The 19,936-nt window shown below is 36.0% G+C and overlaps 2 protein-coding genes across 5 annotated transcripts; both read right to left on the bottom strand.

The window, feature by feature from the left end:
- Window positions 1-565: 565 nt before the first annotated feature.
- LOC104894225 (protease Do-like 9) lies at window positions 566-9,673 on the bottom strand. Of its 2 annotated transcripts, XM_010680413.3 has the most exons (9): window positions 7,737-9,668; window positions 6,228-6,427; window positions 5,965-6,145; window positions 5,620-5,811; window positions 2,758-2,990; window positions 1,722-1,817; window positions 1,572-1,622; window positions 1,323-1,427; window positions 566-1,000 (listed from the first exon to the last, which is right to left on the bottom strand). In XM_010680413.3, exons 1-9 carry the CDS (start codon window positions 8,029-8,031, stop codon window positions 890-892), a joined length of 1,464 nt encoding a protein of 487 aa, XP_010678715.2. In that variant the 5' UTR covers window positions 8,032-9,668; the 3' UTR covers window positions 566-889. The 2 variants fall into 2 exon arrangements, with proteins under 2 accessions (XP_010678715.2, XP_048500102.1); XM_048644145.2 differs by lacking the exon at window positions 1,323-1,427 and having other exon boundaries at window positions 7,737-9,673.
- A 1,265-nt stretch (window positions 9,674-10,938) lies between these two features.
- LOC104894226 (protease Do-like 9) lies at window positions 10,939-19,564 on the bottom strand. Of its 3 annotated transcripts, XM_010680415.4 has the most exons (10): window positions 19,403-19,562; window positions 18,411-18,783; window positions 15,849-16,048; window positions 15,585-15,765; window positions 15,237-15,428; window positions 13,799-14,031; window positions 12,256-12,351; window positions 12,116-12,166; window positions 11,817-11,921; window positions 10,939-11,535 (listed from the first exon to the last, which is right to left on the bottom strand). In XM_010680415.4, exons 2-10 carry the CDS (start codon window positions 18,703-18,705, stop codon window positions 11,425-11,427), a joined length of 1,464 nt encoding a protein of 487 aa, XP_010678717.2. In that variant the 5' UTR covers window positions 18,706-18,783; window positions 19,403-19,562; the 3' UTR covers window positions 10,939-11,424. The 3 variants fall into 3 exon arrangements, with proteins under 3 accessions (XP_010678717.2, XP_010678718.2, XP_010678716.2); XM_010680416.4 differs by having other exon boundaries at window positions 10,939-11,532; window positions 18,411-19,564; XM_010680414.4 differs by having other exon boundaries at window positions 18,411-19,561.
- Between the last annotated feature and the right edge of the window lie 372 nt (window positions 19,565-19,936).

Below are 19,936 nucleotides of genomic sequence, written 5' to 3'. Positions count from 1 at the left end.
CATGACATTTATGTCACGTTGACTCTGATGTCAAAAAAAACCAACTCAACCAAAAGCTTAAATGGATGGTTAAAGTCTCACAAATAGTTTTATACTCTATCAGTTTGTAAGACTGCATATTGTCTTTTTACTTGACCAAATCGTTTATTTTTGAATTTAATACCAAACATTTATCGATAAGTTGGACTGGAAAGTGGAAAACTCCATGAAATAGGAAGTTTTAGGTAAGTAGTGCTTTTTTGGAAAGTTGGTTGTAAATTGTAACTTTGTTTGTGCTTCTCCTTTCTGTTGTAAGTTGTAATGTTTGTTTAATTGTTTCTAGAAGGTATAAAGTACGTTTTCTCTACAACTGTGTTTCACGTTTGGTGAATTGTGATGGTTTTGCTTTTAAAACCCTTTTGTTATGAACACAAGAAATTCATTTGTACCTGCTACTTTTTTTTTTTAATACACTTTAATGCAAATTAATCAAGATTTGATCACATGAATATGTTATAGGTAAAAATTACATTAAAAAATATGGTTAAAATTCAATGAGATTAATAGATCAGTCCAGATCAAAAAATGATTCAAACTAGACCATAACAGATCTTAATAAATTCATATCAAATTGACTTATTTCACGTGAATAAAATCGAGTCTTAATACTACCAACTTTATGCTGTTCAGTCACCCTATAAATAACCAACATCAATTATAATACTCCCCTCCCTTCACAAAAAATTATAATACTCCCTCATTGTCCTATAATATAGTGTTCGTATTCCTTTTCAGGTGTCCCACAAAATTGTTCAAATTTAAATATGATGTTTTATATGCTGTGCCTGACTGCCTGGTGGACTGTAAACAGGTGAAATGTAGAATACAATTGTGCAAATATCTCGGAGCTTCAAACTTCAGATAATATTAGAAGATCATCAGACATTGCAGAAGGAATAGTGTGTGTCGTCAGGATATCTGCAGTAGCAGCTTTAGCAGTCTCTGTCCGAAGAACGACCATCTGTCCAACGAAACACATTGATCAGTTGCTAACTGCTTTCATTTGTGATACCTCTAGAGATGCATTTTTGTAAAAGAGACAAAGATACATTTTAGAAAGCATGAAATTAAATTAACTCATGTATGACGATGTGATTTAAGCTTTACCAGCTAAAGACCTGAACCCACATGAGCAAGGCCATTTCAGCCCAGTAATAAGGTGATCCGCTACCAGTCCACCCCATCCAATAACCAGGTCTATGCCCCTCGCACATGTTCAGGCTAATATAAATGATTGTACATGTGATGCTAGAGAAAGCTTAAAAGAGGAGCAAAAAAGAGACCATATTGAACTCTAGATCGAACTTCAAAAATTCACTGTTGCAGGATTCCACCATATTTTTGAAGCTTTTTAGATTCTTCACTGGGTTACCATTGACAGCAATAACCTGACAGGAAAGCAGCACTATGAACATGGCAACATGTATCACCCACCGGTCAGAGAGGGACTAGAACTGAACAACTAAGTAGACCACGGATCATCCCCAATGTGATGGAAGACAATTCTATTTCGATTGGAAGCTGATACATACCTGAACATTAGTTAAATCTTCATATCCGATGTTGATGTCAGCCACAAGTACCTGAGTAAGGAAATGAATAAGGATTACATGTGCAATCTAAGAGAAAGTATATATATTTTCATTAATTCCAGGGTAGTGTCCAGGAGGAAGATACTGAACCTGAGATATAATAATAAGCTCTTCATCATTTGATTTTGCCATTGAATAGTGAAGTTTGTACAGAAGCTCAACAGGAAAATCGCTCATGCTTGAATACTGCCATCAGTTCATGCAGCAAAAAACTGTAAAATCAGAATACGGATAGTGTAACTGGCTAATATCAAAATACAGCCTCTAGACTCTCTGTAGGCAATGTGAAAGTACAGGTAAGCCAATTACAGTGGCATATAACTACATATTATAGCTTCACTTGGCTAACAATATACACATGTGAGATGTCACATAGTTTGCCAGTTAAATAGCACAGTTTCGGCTAATTTCCACCAAGAATTGTATTAACACCTTAGCGGACATCATTTTGAGCACAATCAGCAATGAAAGTAGCATACCTGAAACCACAAGGTTATCACATATATTATAATCCCAGGCAATCATGCCCACAACAGGAAACCAAAGGATTCAGATGACATTACTTTAGAAGGGAAAGAAAACTAAGGATCAAGCATAAATCTTGAGATAGAAATTCAGCAACGGAAGCACAAGTTTCACACCTAAACCAAAGAGATCATTGCTCATACACCATGTCCTTTGATGTTGTTTAACTCGAAGAAAACGAATTTCCTGAAGCATAGCTGTTTTGAAACTAACGGAGGGTAACAGGTTCTAAAATCGTCCACTGTTGGTGAGCAATTAACAAATGTATCAACCATCTATAAGTCAGGTGATTATCTTGAGAATATGTTAGAAAGTTGCACTTTAGTTTATTACTAATAAATATTGCCCATCAAAGCTAGGGGTTCAAACAGCAAGAGCCAAGTATAGCAGGGAATTATCTGCAGGATAATCTTGGATCCTTGCATAGACCAAACTCTCACATTTCTTGTTCTAAGTAATTCCATACAGTACATCAGAGAAAAGTTACAGGAGTAAACACAAAGATATATATGCACAAGGTCTGTGTGCGCCCGCACACACACAGTATACAGAGAAAACGAGAGAGAAAAAGAGAGGGGCAGGAATGAGAACAGAATGAGACCTCTGAAAAAAGATATGAGACTGAGACAGCTGTAAAAACAAATCCTGCAAGTATGTAATATGACGGAGGTCTATCATCAGTACACGTGGGAATGAGCTTCTTGTGAGGATCAAATTTAATGTCGAATTCATGCATCTCTGAATCACGAAGTAACTTGATTTTCGTGTTATCTCCAGTATATTTCTGGGATATAAGGTAATTGAAACCTATACGCTCTCCATGCCTGAAAACAACTACAAATGATAGCCACAGGGTTAATTATGGGTACAACATTGCACAAATCTGCTATGAACTGACATAGCTAATTCTGGATTTAGATGATAATTAAGGACATTAAAAGGATTTTTATTAATAAAATGAAATTGCAGAAAATATTAAGATAGTAACAAGCTTTCGAGAGACTTGTTTCCTCTCCCAAATGTGATGATTTGAGATTGAACTCAATTAAACAGAAATGAAGAACACTTCAGCTCTAAGAATTCAACATAGAGAGAGAGAAAATAACTTTCATTATGATTTAGAGAGAGAGATTGTATTGAATAAATGAAAAGAATTACAAGGGAAACACTATTTATATTACAACTTCTAGAATGAGCTGAACAATAACAAACTATGCCAGCTCATTATTCTGTTAACAACTAACAAACTAACTTGCTAACTGACTTGCTTGTAAAGGAAGCTAAACAACTAACTCAGCTTAAGCTAGTATCCTTAACACCAAATGAACTCATAAAAGCTCACCCAGTTTCTCAACAATTTTTAACATGCTTTTCATCTTTCTAATTAATTTTCACTATATATACTAATTTTCCACTAACAAACTCCCTAGCTTATTCCCCAAGCTACCCCTTCCCCTTACATCAGTTCATTGCAAAACCACTCACCAAACAGGGTAGGCTACTAGGCTTTCAAAAGAAAGTCAAAATTGGTATTAACAATGTAATAGAAATAGGATTGGTTCAACCCATCCTATCATTGTTTTCAAGGTATAATTATATAGTTGTTTTTGTTCCTTTTGCCAAAGTAATTTTTGTAAGTTATACCAAGACAACAGTATCAAGATGTCAGCAGCAGATTAGAGAAGCAGGCATCAATTCATATACTAGGACCAGTAAAATCAGCTAAAAGGAAATATTTGCTTCTGCCCTTCAAAAAAAAAGTTCCATTGTGCAGGAAATTGGCAAGGGTGTGTTATGGTGAGCTTGTATTAACCAATTTCTTAATAGAACTGTTCACATAAGTTCAAATAAGTCAAATTCAATTAAACATAACACACCCTAAGTATCACCATCACTTGACCATGCCTTATTTCAGACACAAATATCTCTCTTTCACTCACGCAACAACTTTCTCTCTCTCTCTCTCTCTCTCTCTCTCTCACACACACACACACACACACACACACACACACACACACACACACACTCACACACAATGACTGCCACTATCTTTCTTACTTAAAGGCTTAAGGCAATGTGAATCCATAGGGAATATGAAACCTAGCATAAGGCATGTACCTACTACCAAAAAAGAAAAGGACATTAAAAGCAATAGATTACCAAGACATGGCTTGTTTGTGCGTACGGCTGTACAAACTTCAACTACCATGAATAAAAAAGAATACAAATTGTTTGCTTACGAGTTAAAACACCTTCACGAACCGTCTAGTTTCCCGCTAAACTTAGTTTGTATCCAAGATTACTGTTAATTTTCATATTATATGAAATGGGCCTAGGTAACCCAATAAGAAAGATATCCTGTCGAGGTAAACCCTTATGCAGTTGCTTGATTAAAGGGCAGTTTAGAAGAGACTCACAACCCAGGCTCTGATACCATGTTGATTTTCAGATTATATGAAATGGGCCTGAATAACCCAATAAGGAGGAGGAGAGTTTAGCCTACTTACAATCCCAAGGAGGTTCAATCCTAAAACCAATTGGTTGATAGGATGAGTAACTCCAAAGCTTATAAAGTGGTTTAGTCTCCCCTCTTTCTCAAATGTGGGACATTCACATGTGGTCATCAATGGGATTCAACAACTACAGGCGGTGCTTACTGTAGGGGAGTTACATAAGTGCAACTTACTCTGAAACAATGAAGTGATGGAGATTACAAGCATATCACCATCGGACATGAGAGTTGATTAGAATAAATTGTTTCAAACACTTCCCAAGACCAAGAACATTGTGTCACAAGGAAAATAGAAGGCTTTAACCGGCTTCTCTTTTTGCTCTCTCTCTACTTTCCTAGGATACTCAAGGAAGAAAGATGAATTGAAGCTAAAATAACAAGTTGAAAAAGATACTTTCCATCTCAACAACGACATAACTCGTATCTTACATGTCCATTAACAGTGGCCTAGCTTCAAATTCTACATCGTATCATTGTTGCTTTATATAGTTGAAGCTTCCTTTGATGAAGATGAATAAGCAGGTATGCCAAAATTCAATATTTGGCCGTTTCAATGAAAGAAATTGAAGCACACAAAATAATGCTCTCATGCAAAATCAGGTACAATGTGCAACACTTACTAAAGCCAGATAATTAAAGGAGAGCCTGAGGCATGAGCACAGAAGTGCAGAACCAGCATGTGACTCGGATATATCCAGGAAAGTGAAAGCAAAAAACTAAACGGAACTTGTAAGAGTAGAGAAAATCAAAGTTACAATGTTTCTTTATAGATAAGAGCCTGCGACACTGCATTGAGTTCTCGATCATGCTTCCATAGTATGGACACTTAGCGATGTTCGGCTTAAACATGTGATTTTTATAACATGGCAAAGCCCAACATCATATATATAGAAAATGTATGCAGTACTATATAGAACTTTTATGTTGAGATAATCTACAAAGATAATTTACCTGTTCCATCATTTCCAATATCAACACCGTCAAAGCTCAGAATAACATCTGATGGCTGCAAAATCTCAGATCCGAGAGCAGCAGCTTCAACTCGTGTAACAAGTATACCCTTTTGATCAGATTTCATCCCCATTGCCATACGTAAGTCAGGATTCTCCATTTTTTGCCACTCAAATCCAATAATTGGGAATCCTAACAAGAATAAATATGTTGCATCTTAGATTAAAGACAATCAGACACTAGAATATACCAGAAATTATGTTCACTTCAACAGTAGTCGTGTGTGATACAAATAGTACAGCACCATAGAGTATAGAAAAGGCGAATTTTGTCAGTTGAACCTACCAGTATATGCCTCATTTCTCTCATAATCTTGAATGAAGTGTATGATGACAGGTGTAGGAATAACATAACCAATATTTACGGCATCTTCATGCTTGATTGACTGAAATGCAATGCCCACACAATTGCCTTTGTCATTGAAGGCTGGACCACCAGCATTTCCAGAGTTTATGGCAGCATCGACCTACAATAGCATCATTAAAACTAAAGGAAATCAGTAAACTGAGAGCAATGCAAAAGTTGACCACAATCCTAATATCCATAACCTGCAAGCATGTTAGCTTAGTCCATCCACGAACGTAAGAAAGGATCTTCATACGCGAGACAACTCCCCTAGTCACACAGATAGTATCTCCTCCTATTGGATAACCCACGACAGTCACGGCGTCTTGAAGGGCAGGCAATTCACCAAACTTCACTGGTGAAACATCTTCCCAGAATTCGTCATCATTGACAGTAAGCAAAGCTGCATAAAACACACATAAGTATCATCCAGAAAATTCTGAAACCCAAGCTCATTGTACACAGCACGGGCATCAAAACATAAAAGCCTATGAAGGACCAGGATTTACAGTAGTCAGCAAAATTTGACAGCAGCAATGAAAATTTTAATAGCATGAGTGCATAATACAAAATGGCATTAAGGCAATGAGAGATAATCACCATCGATATTACCCCAATCAGGCCAATGCCTCTAAAGAGGCTCCTCCTGGTTGGGGATTCAGTAGAATACTAGTATGCAAATTACCCCTGCAAAAACTGTGTGCTACATGAGAGGTGGAGCAGCAATGAAAAGAACATTCATGAAGCCTAGTGTGGAAAGGTAATGGAAACAGAAATATGAATAGAGAAATGGCAATTCTCTAAGCAGTCAAAACCGGAGAAACAACCACTAAAAATGTACTAGAAATACATAATTGGACAATGTTTTCATCAATTAAGCTACAATATTTGTTAGAATTCGTGGTTAGGGAGAACGAAAATCAGAAGAAGTAAAAGATGACGCCATTGATGAGCTTGAGGTTGAAGAACAGTATAGAAACGCAAGGGAGAGAAGAGAGAGAAGAAATGTAAGGTTAGTTTTGTTATTGTGTAAGAAGGAATAAATATTACAACCTACCTATTTATACTAATTACAATAGGTAACAAAACTAATGTTAGAATTACATCTAACAAACTAACAATACTACTGAACTCTTAACAACCTAACTAACAACAATAACCAAATTCTGAACCCCAACAATATTATACTTCCTTCGCTCTTTTACGATTGCAACATATACCTTTTGGGGAAGTTTCATATGAATTGCAACATGTCAGAATATGTGGTCTTTCACTAGTTTATGCTAGACAACACTACTCTCCCCCCTTGTCATTTTCAGTTTTTCACTACCACTACATTACAATTACTACTAATACTAGTATACCACTACTACTAGTCTACTACTATTACTTTTGCAAATTAAGTATTAACCTAAACTTTATTGTAGGGTTTTGTTGAGGATAATATTCACCACTTCTTTTACAAAGTGTTTTCATGTAGCTCATTTGGAAACAATATCAGTACCAGTTTGCTGATTAGAGATACAAATGCATTCATCAGACCTCCCAAACCCCGCCTGATCTGTCTGAACTATTACTGTGTAGCTCAGCATATATCAGTACTCCTTCACCCCATTGCATACACAACAAATACACCTAGCAGATATTCAAGAAGTAATGCTAATAACTTCGAAGCATTATTAAATCCACATCAAGGATGACAAACAACATACCGATATTGCACTCAGTCCCAATGACCAGAACAGTTGCCAAGTACTTAGTATCAGAGCCTCGCTTCTTGAGCATAATCTGAGTGTGGTACTCCACTGATTTAGCATTTGTCAAAATCCTCCTCCCTGCAATGACAAACCCAGTACTGGAGGAACTATGCTGCCTTTTCCTCTGCCACGGAAGAAAGAAATTTGGCATTGTATGAACACAGAACACCTTCACCACTGAGTCCATCAACGGCCCAACATGTGCTGAAACTGTCGCCAGATTGTTATCACCACTGCCATTCTTCTCCATAACAATTGGTCTAGTCTAAGATTATATTCACCACCGTCGAAAGCAGTGCTAAATGCTAATGAAGAAGACTTATATTCTTGCTTTGGTTTCTGATGGTTGCCAATGCCACCCATTTCTTGAGCACTTATATACTGATATTCTTGTATGAAAGAAGGCTGGTCAAATTGGGCTGACATAACTGTTGCCTGTTGGTCTTTTTATATTACTACAAGTCTACAATAATGTCTGAAGATTTCATAGCATTTTTACCAAATTATAAACAAATCTTCGTATTTAACCCCCAATAAAATATTATTCTAAAGATTCAACATTTGAAGGACACCAACATTTACTAAATTCTGGTAGCACTAAGGTCTAAAAACACCAGAAAGTAGAAGACTTCAGCTAACCGACTTCCTTAAATATTAATGAAAGACTTCACCATATTAATCATCTTTTTATTGATAGACTTGACATGGAAAGTACATGGAAAGTTGAAACAGTGTTCAACCCACCAGACCCAACTCTTTCTTTTCTTAATCGTTCATCCGAAACTTCAAGAAGATTTAACACTCTAATCAAACAAATTAAGAAAGACAAGTAATAGCACACATCAGCTATATGGGACACCAGAATTGAAGAAATTAACAAATTATTTGGAATCAGATTGCAGAACATGTACAAGCAAACAACAGTTACAGCAGGGAATCAACTATGAAGAGTGTGTTCATTATACACTAGTATACCAAATGCTATCCTTTGCTTAATTGAAGCTCTTACTATTATGTCAATTTTGCTTGAATGGAGGACTTCAAACGACTAATTAGCAAAAAAATAAGTCTCGGGTGTACATGCTCACAATATATCCGGGTGTATGATAAAAACGACAGTTATGAATTAGTATTGTTATAGAATATTGGAACTCTTGTCTTTTGTTTTTATAGAAAATTCCAGATGATGGAAAAAAATTTAATTGATTTTAGATGGTGACCTAATTTTTGTAAGAAGCAACTTCTCTCATCTTATTTTCTGAATTCCTTTAGCAAACATTCAAAAAAAAAAATCCTTTAATAAACCATTAACTAATTAAGAAAAAATGTTTGTATGTGAAAAAGAAAAACTTCCCTAAACTAGATTTTCATAATTAGCAGCTGAACACCTCAATGGCTCAACATGGCCAAATTAGAATTTCCACAAAATTAAGAATTTTGACTGTTCTTATGATTGATAAATAATGACACTTTTGTAAATGTATTAACAATAATACCAACACATAACTATGATCCAACATGGCAGGAAACCTTCAGCACTAAACTTCGATTAAACTAAAAATTAGCGAATATGAAAAATACTGAGAATTTCCAGATGAAAGCCCCATCAGATTAACTGAAGAAGGAGATGATTTCTCAAAACAAATTTCTGGGTTAGATGTTTATCATGGGTAATTGAGTATGACTCATTATCACGTACTATAATGCAAGAGAATTTTACAATGTTCAAAAGCAATAGAATTCAAACAAAGTGCACACAAAATAGTGACGGCGTTGACGAAGTGGTGGATAACTATGAAGATTTGAGCTAGAAAGAGAGATTGAACAATCTCTTGAATTATGTAAAAAATATCGAATGTCTTCAAACTCTCACATGGAGAGAAATACAACCCAATATATGGATAAATATAACATAAAAAAACTAGTAACAAAAGGAAAAAAAAAGGGTTTACCACCGCCCAAAAGGGAAGCGGTAACCTTTAGGTTTAAAATTAGGGTTGTGGAGAAGGCTGCATCACACAGCGATGTGAAAGACGATGGCTTTCAAAAGTGTTAGATCTACTTAACGATCGTGGTTTTGTCATATTAGAATATGTATTTATTTCATTTTGATATGTTTGTTTAATTTTGCAATCTATTGTAGATGTCGTATGACTTTGCCAATGTATTAAGTTTTAATTTCAAAATAAAAATTAATGAATATTCAGAGATCAAAAGAGTTACTCTATAAAAAATTAAGGGTCATCATCTTGAATAAGAAAAAAAATTAATCATGTGGAGGGAAAATAGAGGTCACTATTTAGAATTTTCCCTTTTTCAAACTCTTCTTGTGCCTTTTATTACATTATAATCACTTGATTTACAAGTTAGATAGATTCAAATTACTCTCATTTCGACAATTGGTTATTGGCTGGTTTGATTATTAGTTTAGAATTTTGTATGCGGCTTATAAATATGCATGGAAAATCAATTGTTGGTGTTACATCTTTAATGATAAAAACGATATTAGTTTATTGATATTAGCTATGGGTATCTTGTCATAACAAGTCTCAACTAGTGTATATATCTTGTCCTAATGATATTAGTTATGGGAAGGTTTCCCAATTAATGATGTTCCACTTTTTAGGGAACCCACCAACAACAATGGCAATGTCCTCTATTCGTATTTTTGTGCTTTGGAGAACCTAAAATCCCACTAATGTAGGTGCTCTTACATCCTTATATTACAAGCATGGTCCCACATGATTGGTGAGTGGTGACCATTTAAGCATGTAAAAACTATTTTTCCATTTTTTTTTTCAAATGTCTAATGCTCAATTGATCTTTATTTACTCAGCGGCATTATCATCCTCTCTTCCTTGATTTTCCTCCCTGATTTTTGCTTCACTCTAGCTACATTTCATCTTCTTTCCGACCTCGTGTTGTACCAAATTGAAGGAGCTTTTGAAAGGAATTGAGCTTACTAGGTAAAATTTTACGGTTTGAAGAAGTAATTGGGCGTTTATACCAGACTTCGCTAGATTAGCATGACATATAGTGATAATTAGAAGAGAAAAGCAAGGGAAAGGGATGCTTTATGCTAGGTCATGTGCACCAACTATAAATGATCTACTTAGACCACACTTGTAAAATAAGGATGAAAATTTGACATACTATAAAACATTTAACAGTCATGACTTATAATAGCACGATGACCATAGTTAGAATTATTATTATCAACGGTTTCCTTCGTTTCGTGTACTTAACTTTGAGCCGAGAATACCAATTACAAAAGTGACACGGCCAATCACTCCTTTTTACTAAGTTTTCTCTTGTAACCAATTTCCATACATCACATTGATCAATGATCATCCTATCGTACATTGCCTAAGAAACCTTTGTATGTGTCCTAGTTCTCCCTATTAATACAATGAATCTATGGGGTGCTATAAGCTATAATGGGCACTTGTTTATCAATTGCATATACAGTAGGCCATACCATATATTTGACCTTTACATTTGTGAAGAATTATATGCTGGTGGACTGTAAACAGATGACATACACACTATTATGTAATATACACGTGATAGGGTTTAAATTGGTACATGGTAAACAGGTGAAAAGCATACAGCTGCACAAACATCTATTAACGGAAGCGGAGCTTCAAACTTCAGATGATGTTTTAAGATCATCAGACATTGCAGAAGGAATGCAGTGTGTCGCCAAGATATCTGCAGTAGCAGCTTTAGCAGTCTCTGTCCGAAGGACGACCTTCTGTCCAAAGAAACACATTGATCAATTGCTAACTGCTTTTAGTTGTGATGCCTCTAGAGATGGATTTTGTAAAAGAGACAAAGATGCAGTTAAAAGAAAATTAATAAGATCACTTATAAGGGTATGATTTAGGTTTTACCCTTTAATGACCTGCATCCCATATGAGCTGGCCTATTACCGCGCTCAATAACCAGGTCTATGCCTCTCGGATGAGCTCATGCTAATATTGATAATTGTAAATGTGATGCTAGGAAAGATGAATAGAGGAGTGAAAGAAAAACCTTATTGAACTCCAGATCAAACTTCAAATATTCTTCGCTGCAGGATTCCACCATACTGGTGAAGCTTTTTAGGTTCTTCACTGGCTTACCATTGACAGCAGTAACCTGAGAGGAAAGCAGCAATATGAAAATGGTGACATAAATCACCAACCTTTCAGCGAGGAAGGGACTAGAGCTGAAGAAACAACTGGTAAAATACGGTATATCTAGTGCTAGGAACTTCAAATGAAAAGTGAACCACTGACCATCCCAAATATAATAGAAAGCATCTTCTATTTCTAATAAAAGCTGAAATATACCTGAACATTAGTAATATTTTCATATCCGATGTTGATGTCAGCCACAAGAACCTGAGAAAAATTAATAAGAATCACAAATGCTATAACTTACATGTACATATTATTAATTCAGGTTGGTGTCGAGGAGGAATCTACTGAACCTGAGATATAATAAGAAGCTCTTCATCTTTTGAATCTGCCATTGAATGGTGAAGTTTGTGCAGTAACTCGACAGGTACATCACTCTCGTCTGAATACTGCCATTAGTTCATACAACAATAAAACTGTAAAGTGAGAATACTGATATTGTACCTGACTAATATCAAAAGGAAGTCTCTACAGGTGATGGGAAAGTAGACATCTCTATTATATAAGGGAAGAGGGGAGGGAGGACTTGGTATCCACCCTAAATCACATATATGTACCCTCAAATGTAAAAACAATCAAACTCATCTTTAACCTTCTTAAGAAAAAACAAAAGAAGGCCAAATTACACGACAGTTCTATCAAATCTCAAAGTAGTTTCTCATTCATTAACCTCTTTTTTTTAGTTATAACAAGGATTTAGATAGATATAATTAGCAATTTAACTTACTATTTCCTTTCGCATGTATCGTGTGCATATAAGTCTATTAACTTGGCTAATTAGCAACTATACTGGCATAAAATAGCTTAACTTGGCTAACAATACATATTGTGAGATGTCACATACTTTTCCAGCTTAGCAAAACGATTTGGGCTAATTTCCACCAAGACTTTGTTGAACTTTAAAGAATATGCAAGAGGGGAAAGAAAGAAGCAAAACATATACAATCCAAACTGTAAAGTACACCAGAAGCCTTAAAATAGGCTAAAGCATCCAACAAAAAACTGACCTAACAACAAGAGAAATGACTATGTAATGGAGGACGTGACCAACAACTATTCTCCTCAAAAAGAAACTAATACATGCTAATCATCTAAAAACAACTCAACAACTTATTGCTAGAAATTAGAAACTAACTAGAGTAATTTTGGAGCATCAATCAGCAGAATTGTACCAACAACTTAGGAGACATCATTTTCAGCACCATCAAATTAAACACTAACTAGAGTAATTTTGGAGCATCGATCAACAGAAGTGTACCAACAACTAGAAGACATCATTTTCAGCATAATCAGCAATGGAAATAACATATCCGTAAACCACAAGCTTGTCACAAACATCATAAACCCAGGATATCATGCCCACCACAGGTAATCATAGAATTCATATGACAGTTTATCAAGGGGAATGAAAAACAAGGATCAAGCATAAGTCTTGAGATAGAAATTCAATGGGGTCTCATCTTCAAAACGTCCTAAAGCACAGCCAATATCATGAAACTAGAGTAATATCCTATTTGGAACTGCAGACGGTTGTTCTTAGGACAATATAATCAAATATGATGCCTGGCCCTGGATACTAGTCCAAAAAGGTCAGCAAGCTGGGGTGAGAATTACATGTTCAAGGCAGACCTGTTCACTTTTCAGGCTTAGTTGTTAGATCAAAGACAAGAAACTAGAACATCCAAGGAGAATGAATCATTTAGGTGTATGTGTGTATAGGCACAAAAAAATATGTAAGCACAAGGTGTTCCCGAACGCGCATGTGTGTGTGTATAACTATATATATATATATACAGAGAAACAGAGAGAGAAGAGGGAAGAGAACAGAAATGAGACCTCTGAAAAAAGATATGGGACTGAGACAGCTGTAAAAACAAATCCTGCAAATATGTAATATGATGGAGGTCCATCCTTAATACACGCTGGAATGAGCTTCTTGTACGGGTCAAGTTTAATGTCGAATTCATGCATCACTGAATCACGAAGTAACTTAATTTTTGCGTGATCCCCAGTATATTTCTTGGAAATAAGGTAATTGAAACCTATACGCTCTCCATGCCTGAAAGGAACTACAAAATGATAGACACAGGGTTAATTATAGATACAACATTGCACCAAACCACTCATCAAACAGGGTAGGCTTTCAACAAAAGTCAAAATTGGTATCAACAACAGAAATAGGATTGGTTCAACCCATCCAATCAGTCTTTTCAATGTATGATTCTGAATTTGTTCCTTTTGCCAAAGTAATTTTTGTAAGTTATACCGAGATAACAGTATCAAAAAATCAGCAGCAGATTAAAGAAGCAGGCATCAATTCATATACTAGGACCAGAAAATTCGCTAAAAGGAAATGTTTGTTTCTGCTCTTGAAAATGCACAAGCAATTTGAAGTTCCACTGTGTATGAACCATGCAAGAGTGTGTTATGTTCAACTTATTGTATATAAAAAAAAAAAAAAGATAGTTCAGACAAATGAAAATCAGCTTAATACATGTATAGCACACACCCTATATATCACCGTTACTTGACCATGCACTGTTTTCAGACACAAAATATCTCTCTCTCTCTCTCTCTCTCTCTCTTACACACACACACACACACACACACAATATCTCTCTCTCTCTTTCTCTCTCTCTCTCTCTCTCTCTCTCTCTCTCTCTCTCTCTCTCTTACTTAAAGGCTTAAGGCAAAGTGAAGCCATAGGGAACATGGAACCTAGCCTAAGGCGTGTACCTAGAGAAAAAATTGGACAGTTGCACTTCAAATTAATTGACATCTATCAAGCACCATGAAGAAAAGCAATTAATTACCAAGACCTAGTTTGTTTTGGTGCAACTAGCTGTGCAAACTTCAACTGCCTTGGATAAAGGAGAATACAAAATGTTTAGATACAAGTTACAACACCTTCATAGACCAAAAATGACATCCTTTTTACACACCACTTTCAATAGTGGCCTGGGATTAGATAATGTTTGTATCATTGTCCTATATAAGGTTGAAGTTTCCTTTGATCTAAACAGATGAATAAGCAGGCATACCAAATTCATTATTTGGCGGAAATGAGTATTTTTGATAAAGCTCATTAGAGCCTCAAACTCTCAATGGGAAAGATATTAAGGACATCTCAAGTTCGGCATAAACATGTAATATTCATAATATGGCAAACCCCAACATCATATATACAGAAAATGTATGCAGTAGTAGTGTAGTACACTTTAATGTTGAGATAAACTACAAGGGGAGGAACAGTACATTTCTAACAGATAATTACCTGTTCCATCATTTCCAATACCAACCCCATCAAAACTCAAAATAACATCTGATGGCTGCAAAACCACAGCTTCAGGAGCAGTAGCTTCAACTCGTGTAACAAGTATACCTTTTTGATCAGATTTCATTCCCATTGCCATACGTAAGTCGGGATTCTCCATTTTTTGCCACTCAAATCCAATGATTGGGAACCCTAACATGAATACATATCTTGCGTCTTAGATAAAGCACAATCAGAGACTAGAATATACCAGAAATGAAGTCACTTCAACAGTAATCAGGTGTGTCTGAGATCAACAGTACAGTACCATAGGGATAAAAAAAGGCCAGTCTTGTCAGTTGAACCTACCAGTATATGCTCCATTTCTCTCATAATCTTGAATAAAGTGTATGATGACAGGTGTAGGAATAACATAACCAATATTTTCGGCATCTTCATGCTTCATTGACTGAAATGCAATGCCCACACAATTGCCTTTGTCATTGAAGGCTGGACCACCAGAATTTCCAGAATTTATGGCAGCATCTACCTACGAACGCATCATGGAAAATGAAGTCAGCAAAATGAGAACAAGGCCAAAGTTAACCACAAAAACAATCCTCTATCCATAACCTGCAATCCTAGTAGCTCAGTCCATCCATGAACGTAAGAAAGGATCTCCATACGTGAGACAACTCCACTAGTCACGGAGATAGTATCTCCTCCTATTGGGTAACCCACAACAGTCACGGCGTCTTGAAGGGCCGGCAATTCACCAAACTCCGCTGGTGAAACGCCTTCCCAGAACTCATCATCTTTGACAGTAAGCAAAGCTGCATAAAGACACGTACAAATTTAATCCAGAATATTCTGAAACCCAAAGCCCATTGGCACAACATGAAAATCAAAACATAAAAGCCTCTGAAGAACCAGAACTTACAGTAGTCAACAAAATTAGTCTAATACCAGTAGATATTTTCAATAACATGAGTCCAATATCCCAAAGGGCATTAAGGCAATGAGACATAATCACCATCGACATTTCCCCAATGCTTCTAAAGTGGCTCCTTTTCGTGGCAGAGTAATAGGGGTATATTTAATAAGCAGACTAGAATAAGATCCCTCTCTTACTTTTATCAACAATAAATCAATTCCCCCAAACTTCCATATATACCACAAAACAAACTTGGCTGAGCTCGGACGACGACATAATCGGTAGAACTAACTGCCATGATAGGCAAATTCTTCCCTTTACACCAAAAAAAATCATCATACTCCTAGAAAAATGGACAAACGAGACTTCCCTCTCCTCTCCTTTGATATTAGGGTGCGCAAAGACATGCTTCTTTGCTCTCAAACTCTGTAATATATGGACCACTCTACAAAGTACAGTGAAATAAATAAATTGTTCAAAGAAGAAGCCAACTCAGGCTTTAGTTAGTTTACCTTAATTTCAAATAAAAAAAGTTCATATAGAACACTTATACTAACAATAGTGCTCGATGTCCATAAAGTTCAGATCATATGAGGATATATAAGGTGAAACAAACAAACTCTTATTAGCCAAATATTAGAAGCCGACCAAAAACTAAACACCAGCTCTTTATCTATGACGAACACCAAATTTACATGCTCCAATCAAGAATCTCATTAACAATATACACACTAGAACATCCCATGCCTTGCCATGAAATTTTCTAGTATGGCTAGGGTTAGAGCTATTCAACAAGAGCTGGAATCTTTTTCATGAAACCAATGTCTTTAGCTCACACACACGATTTATGGGAGCTTGATCGCTTATTCCTCAAGTTCTACTGACTTCTGCATATCATGAGGCAAAAGGAAATATTCACTATATGTATCATCGCTCGTACCTAACTTAAAAGCATAGCACATGCCAACACAGTTGTTATTGCTTTGATACATCTTCCAACTGACTCACATACTAGGGGGGGGGGGGGGATAGTTGTTAATTCATACACCAGCAATGGTGTACAACATTGAGGTACTACTGATCTATACCCAAAAAATCCTTTCGGCGTTTGATGATACTGTTTTCAGATGCCGTATTAATTCACAAGCAATGACTTTCAACTCAGATGACTTCCAACTTTTACCAAGAGACATTAGATCCAATGTCACATTGTGACACAGAAAAAAGTAGGTGTAAGATAGATCACTCCTATTGTAGTTAAGATGCACAATATCAGTCTTAGATCATTCTGACACACAAAGTAGCAAAATACGGATTCCTAGTTAGATGTACAAAAAGATTAGTCCATGGCATTGTAGGAGAAGAGGGGGGCGTAAAAAAAAATTAGGCTGCTAAGTAGGAATTAGGATTTAACCCACTCGCAGATTATCAAAGGGATGGCCCTCAACAGGGAATTAAAAGGGGGGCCAGCAGAGCAAGGTCCAGCAAATTTGATTATTGTTAGTTTACAGCAAGAACTAGAAAATCTCCATCCCAATGGTTGGTGGTAATTTCGTTTTTCATCCCTATTTCTTCCTGTTTACCTTCAAAAGGCCAAAGGTATGTTCAATTGAAGAAGAATACATGGACCCCTCCCCATACACCCAGAACCAGCACCAAGTATTGTCCCACTCAATTCTATGTCCTTTGCTCTTTTACATCAGCTGTCAACAACATGTGGTATTTACTAGTTTATACTTGACGAAACTACCTTTCCCCCTTGCCATTTTCACTACCGCTTTTATTACAATTTACAATTACTACTATTACCACTTCTGTAAAGAATATACTTTTACTCTTGTTGACCATTACATTAATCTACAAAAGTTAATATATGATTGTAGAGTTTGCCTGAGCATACTTCCATTATATTGTTTTAGAAAATGTTTTCTTGTAGGTCATTTGGAATAATATCACTACCAATTATTCTCATTATAGAGTTACAGATACCAATGCATACATCCAACCTCTCCAAACAGCCTGATCTATCTAAATTATCATTGTTTAGCTCAGCAGTAATCATTACCCCTTCATCCCATTGCCTGCAAATCATATACACCTAGCAAATATTCAAGAAGTAATGCTCCTAATAAAATTGCAGTTAAATTAACCAATGATAAAACCGATAAAGCTAACAACTTCAGAGCATTAATAAAGCAATTCCAAAACCCAAATGGATAGAAAACAAAACGTCATTCACATCAAGGGGAACAAAAGCATACCAATATCGCACTCAGCCCCAATGGCGAGAACAGTCGCCAAGTACTTGGTATCAGACCCCCGCTTTTTTAGCTTAACCTGAGTATAGTATTCCACTGAATGAGCATTTGTCAAAATCCTCCTCCCTGCAATGACAAACCCAGTACTGGAGGATCTATGCTGCCTTTTCCTCTGCCACGGAAGAGAGAAATTCGGCTTTGTATGAACACAGAACACCTTCACCACTGAGTCCATCAACGGCCCAACACGTGCTGAAACTGTTGCCAGATTGTGATCACCACTACCATTCTTCTCCATGACAATTGCTTTTCTCCAGATTATTAACACCAGGGTCCGAAAACAATGCTAGACGGCTAGTGACGGGGTCTAATGCTTCTAGGAGTACAAAGGAGACACTGGGTTTAGGATCTTGCTTCGTTTTCTAATGGTTTCAGATCCATTTCTTGAGCATTTAAATACTGATAAAATTCTTGTAGACATGGACATGGTTGGTCAAATTGGACTGAGAAAATGTTGGTCTATTCACATTACTACAGAGTACAATGTGTGAAAGATTTCATATCATATTCCCAAAATGTAAACATTTTTGCTTTCTGCACCCCCAAGATTTCATGGACACCAAATTTTACTAAAAAGATAGCACTAAGAACCCCAGAAAGTACAAGACTTGAACTAACCACTTTCTTAATTATTATTGAAAGACTACCATAATAATCATCTTTCTTTTAGTAGACATGAAAACGTGTAAAACCCACCAAACCAAGTGTTCAATTTCTTATTCTCAACTTGAATTTCCATATTTCATTAGACAAGTTCTTGCATTAAACAACTTAAAAAAGTTCCACCAACATACATCAGCTAAATTAGCAATTTCCCATATGAAAGAACTTCGAAACTGAAGAAAGTAAAAAATCATTTGGGAATTCAATTTCAGAACATCCACCACCAATAAATAATTAAAGCATAGTAATGTTATAGAATTAAAAAGATATACCACGTTTCTGGACAAGAGAAAGTTAGAGCAGAGAAGCTTCATCTTTGCTAAAGCTCAAACTGGCTTTAAAAGAATTAACCAATTTAATCACGTCTTCTAATTAGATACAACACTTTGATTTTGATTTTTAAATTGTTACACCTTCTTTTACTCAACCAGAAGAAATCACTTAAAGTGGTTTTTAGCAACTAGGGTTTGGTAATTGGTTCTTTAACTTGATCGTTTGAGACTTTTACTAAGGCTCCGTTTGGTATGGCGTAAAACATTTTCAGTGTAAAATGATTTTCATGGAAAATAATTTACAATGGAATACACAATTCCAAAATTAGTTTTCCGTTGTTTGGTTCCATGTAAGAAAAATAATGAAATGAAACAAATATGAAAGGGGAAGTTAGGAGGTAGTGAGAGGAGTGTGTAAGAGAGATAAGAAAAATAGTTTTCCCTTCATTTTGAAGGGAAAATGGTTTTCCATCATTAGGAGTGTAATTTTACTCCAAGGGAAAATGGTTTTACACTCATTTGCCAACCAAACAA

This window comes from Beta vulgaris, chromosome 5 (assembly GCF_026745355.1).
Source record: "Beta vulgaris subsp. vulgaris cultivar EL10 chromosome 5, EL10.2, whole genome shotgun sequence".
Lineage (NCBI taxonomy): Eukaryota > Viridiplantae > Streptophyta > Magnoliopsida > Caryophyllales > Amaranthaceae > Beta > Beta vulgaris.
Note: the sequence above shows the minus strand (reverse complement) of the source record. Positions and strands in the feature narration are given on the sequence as shown.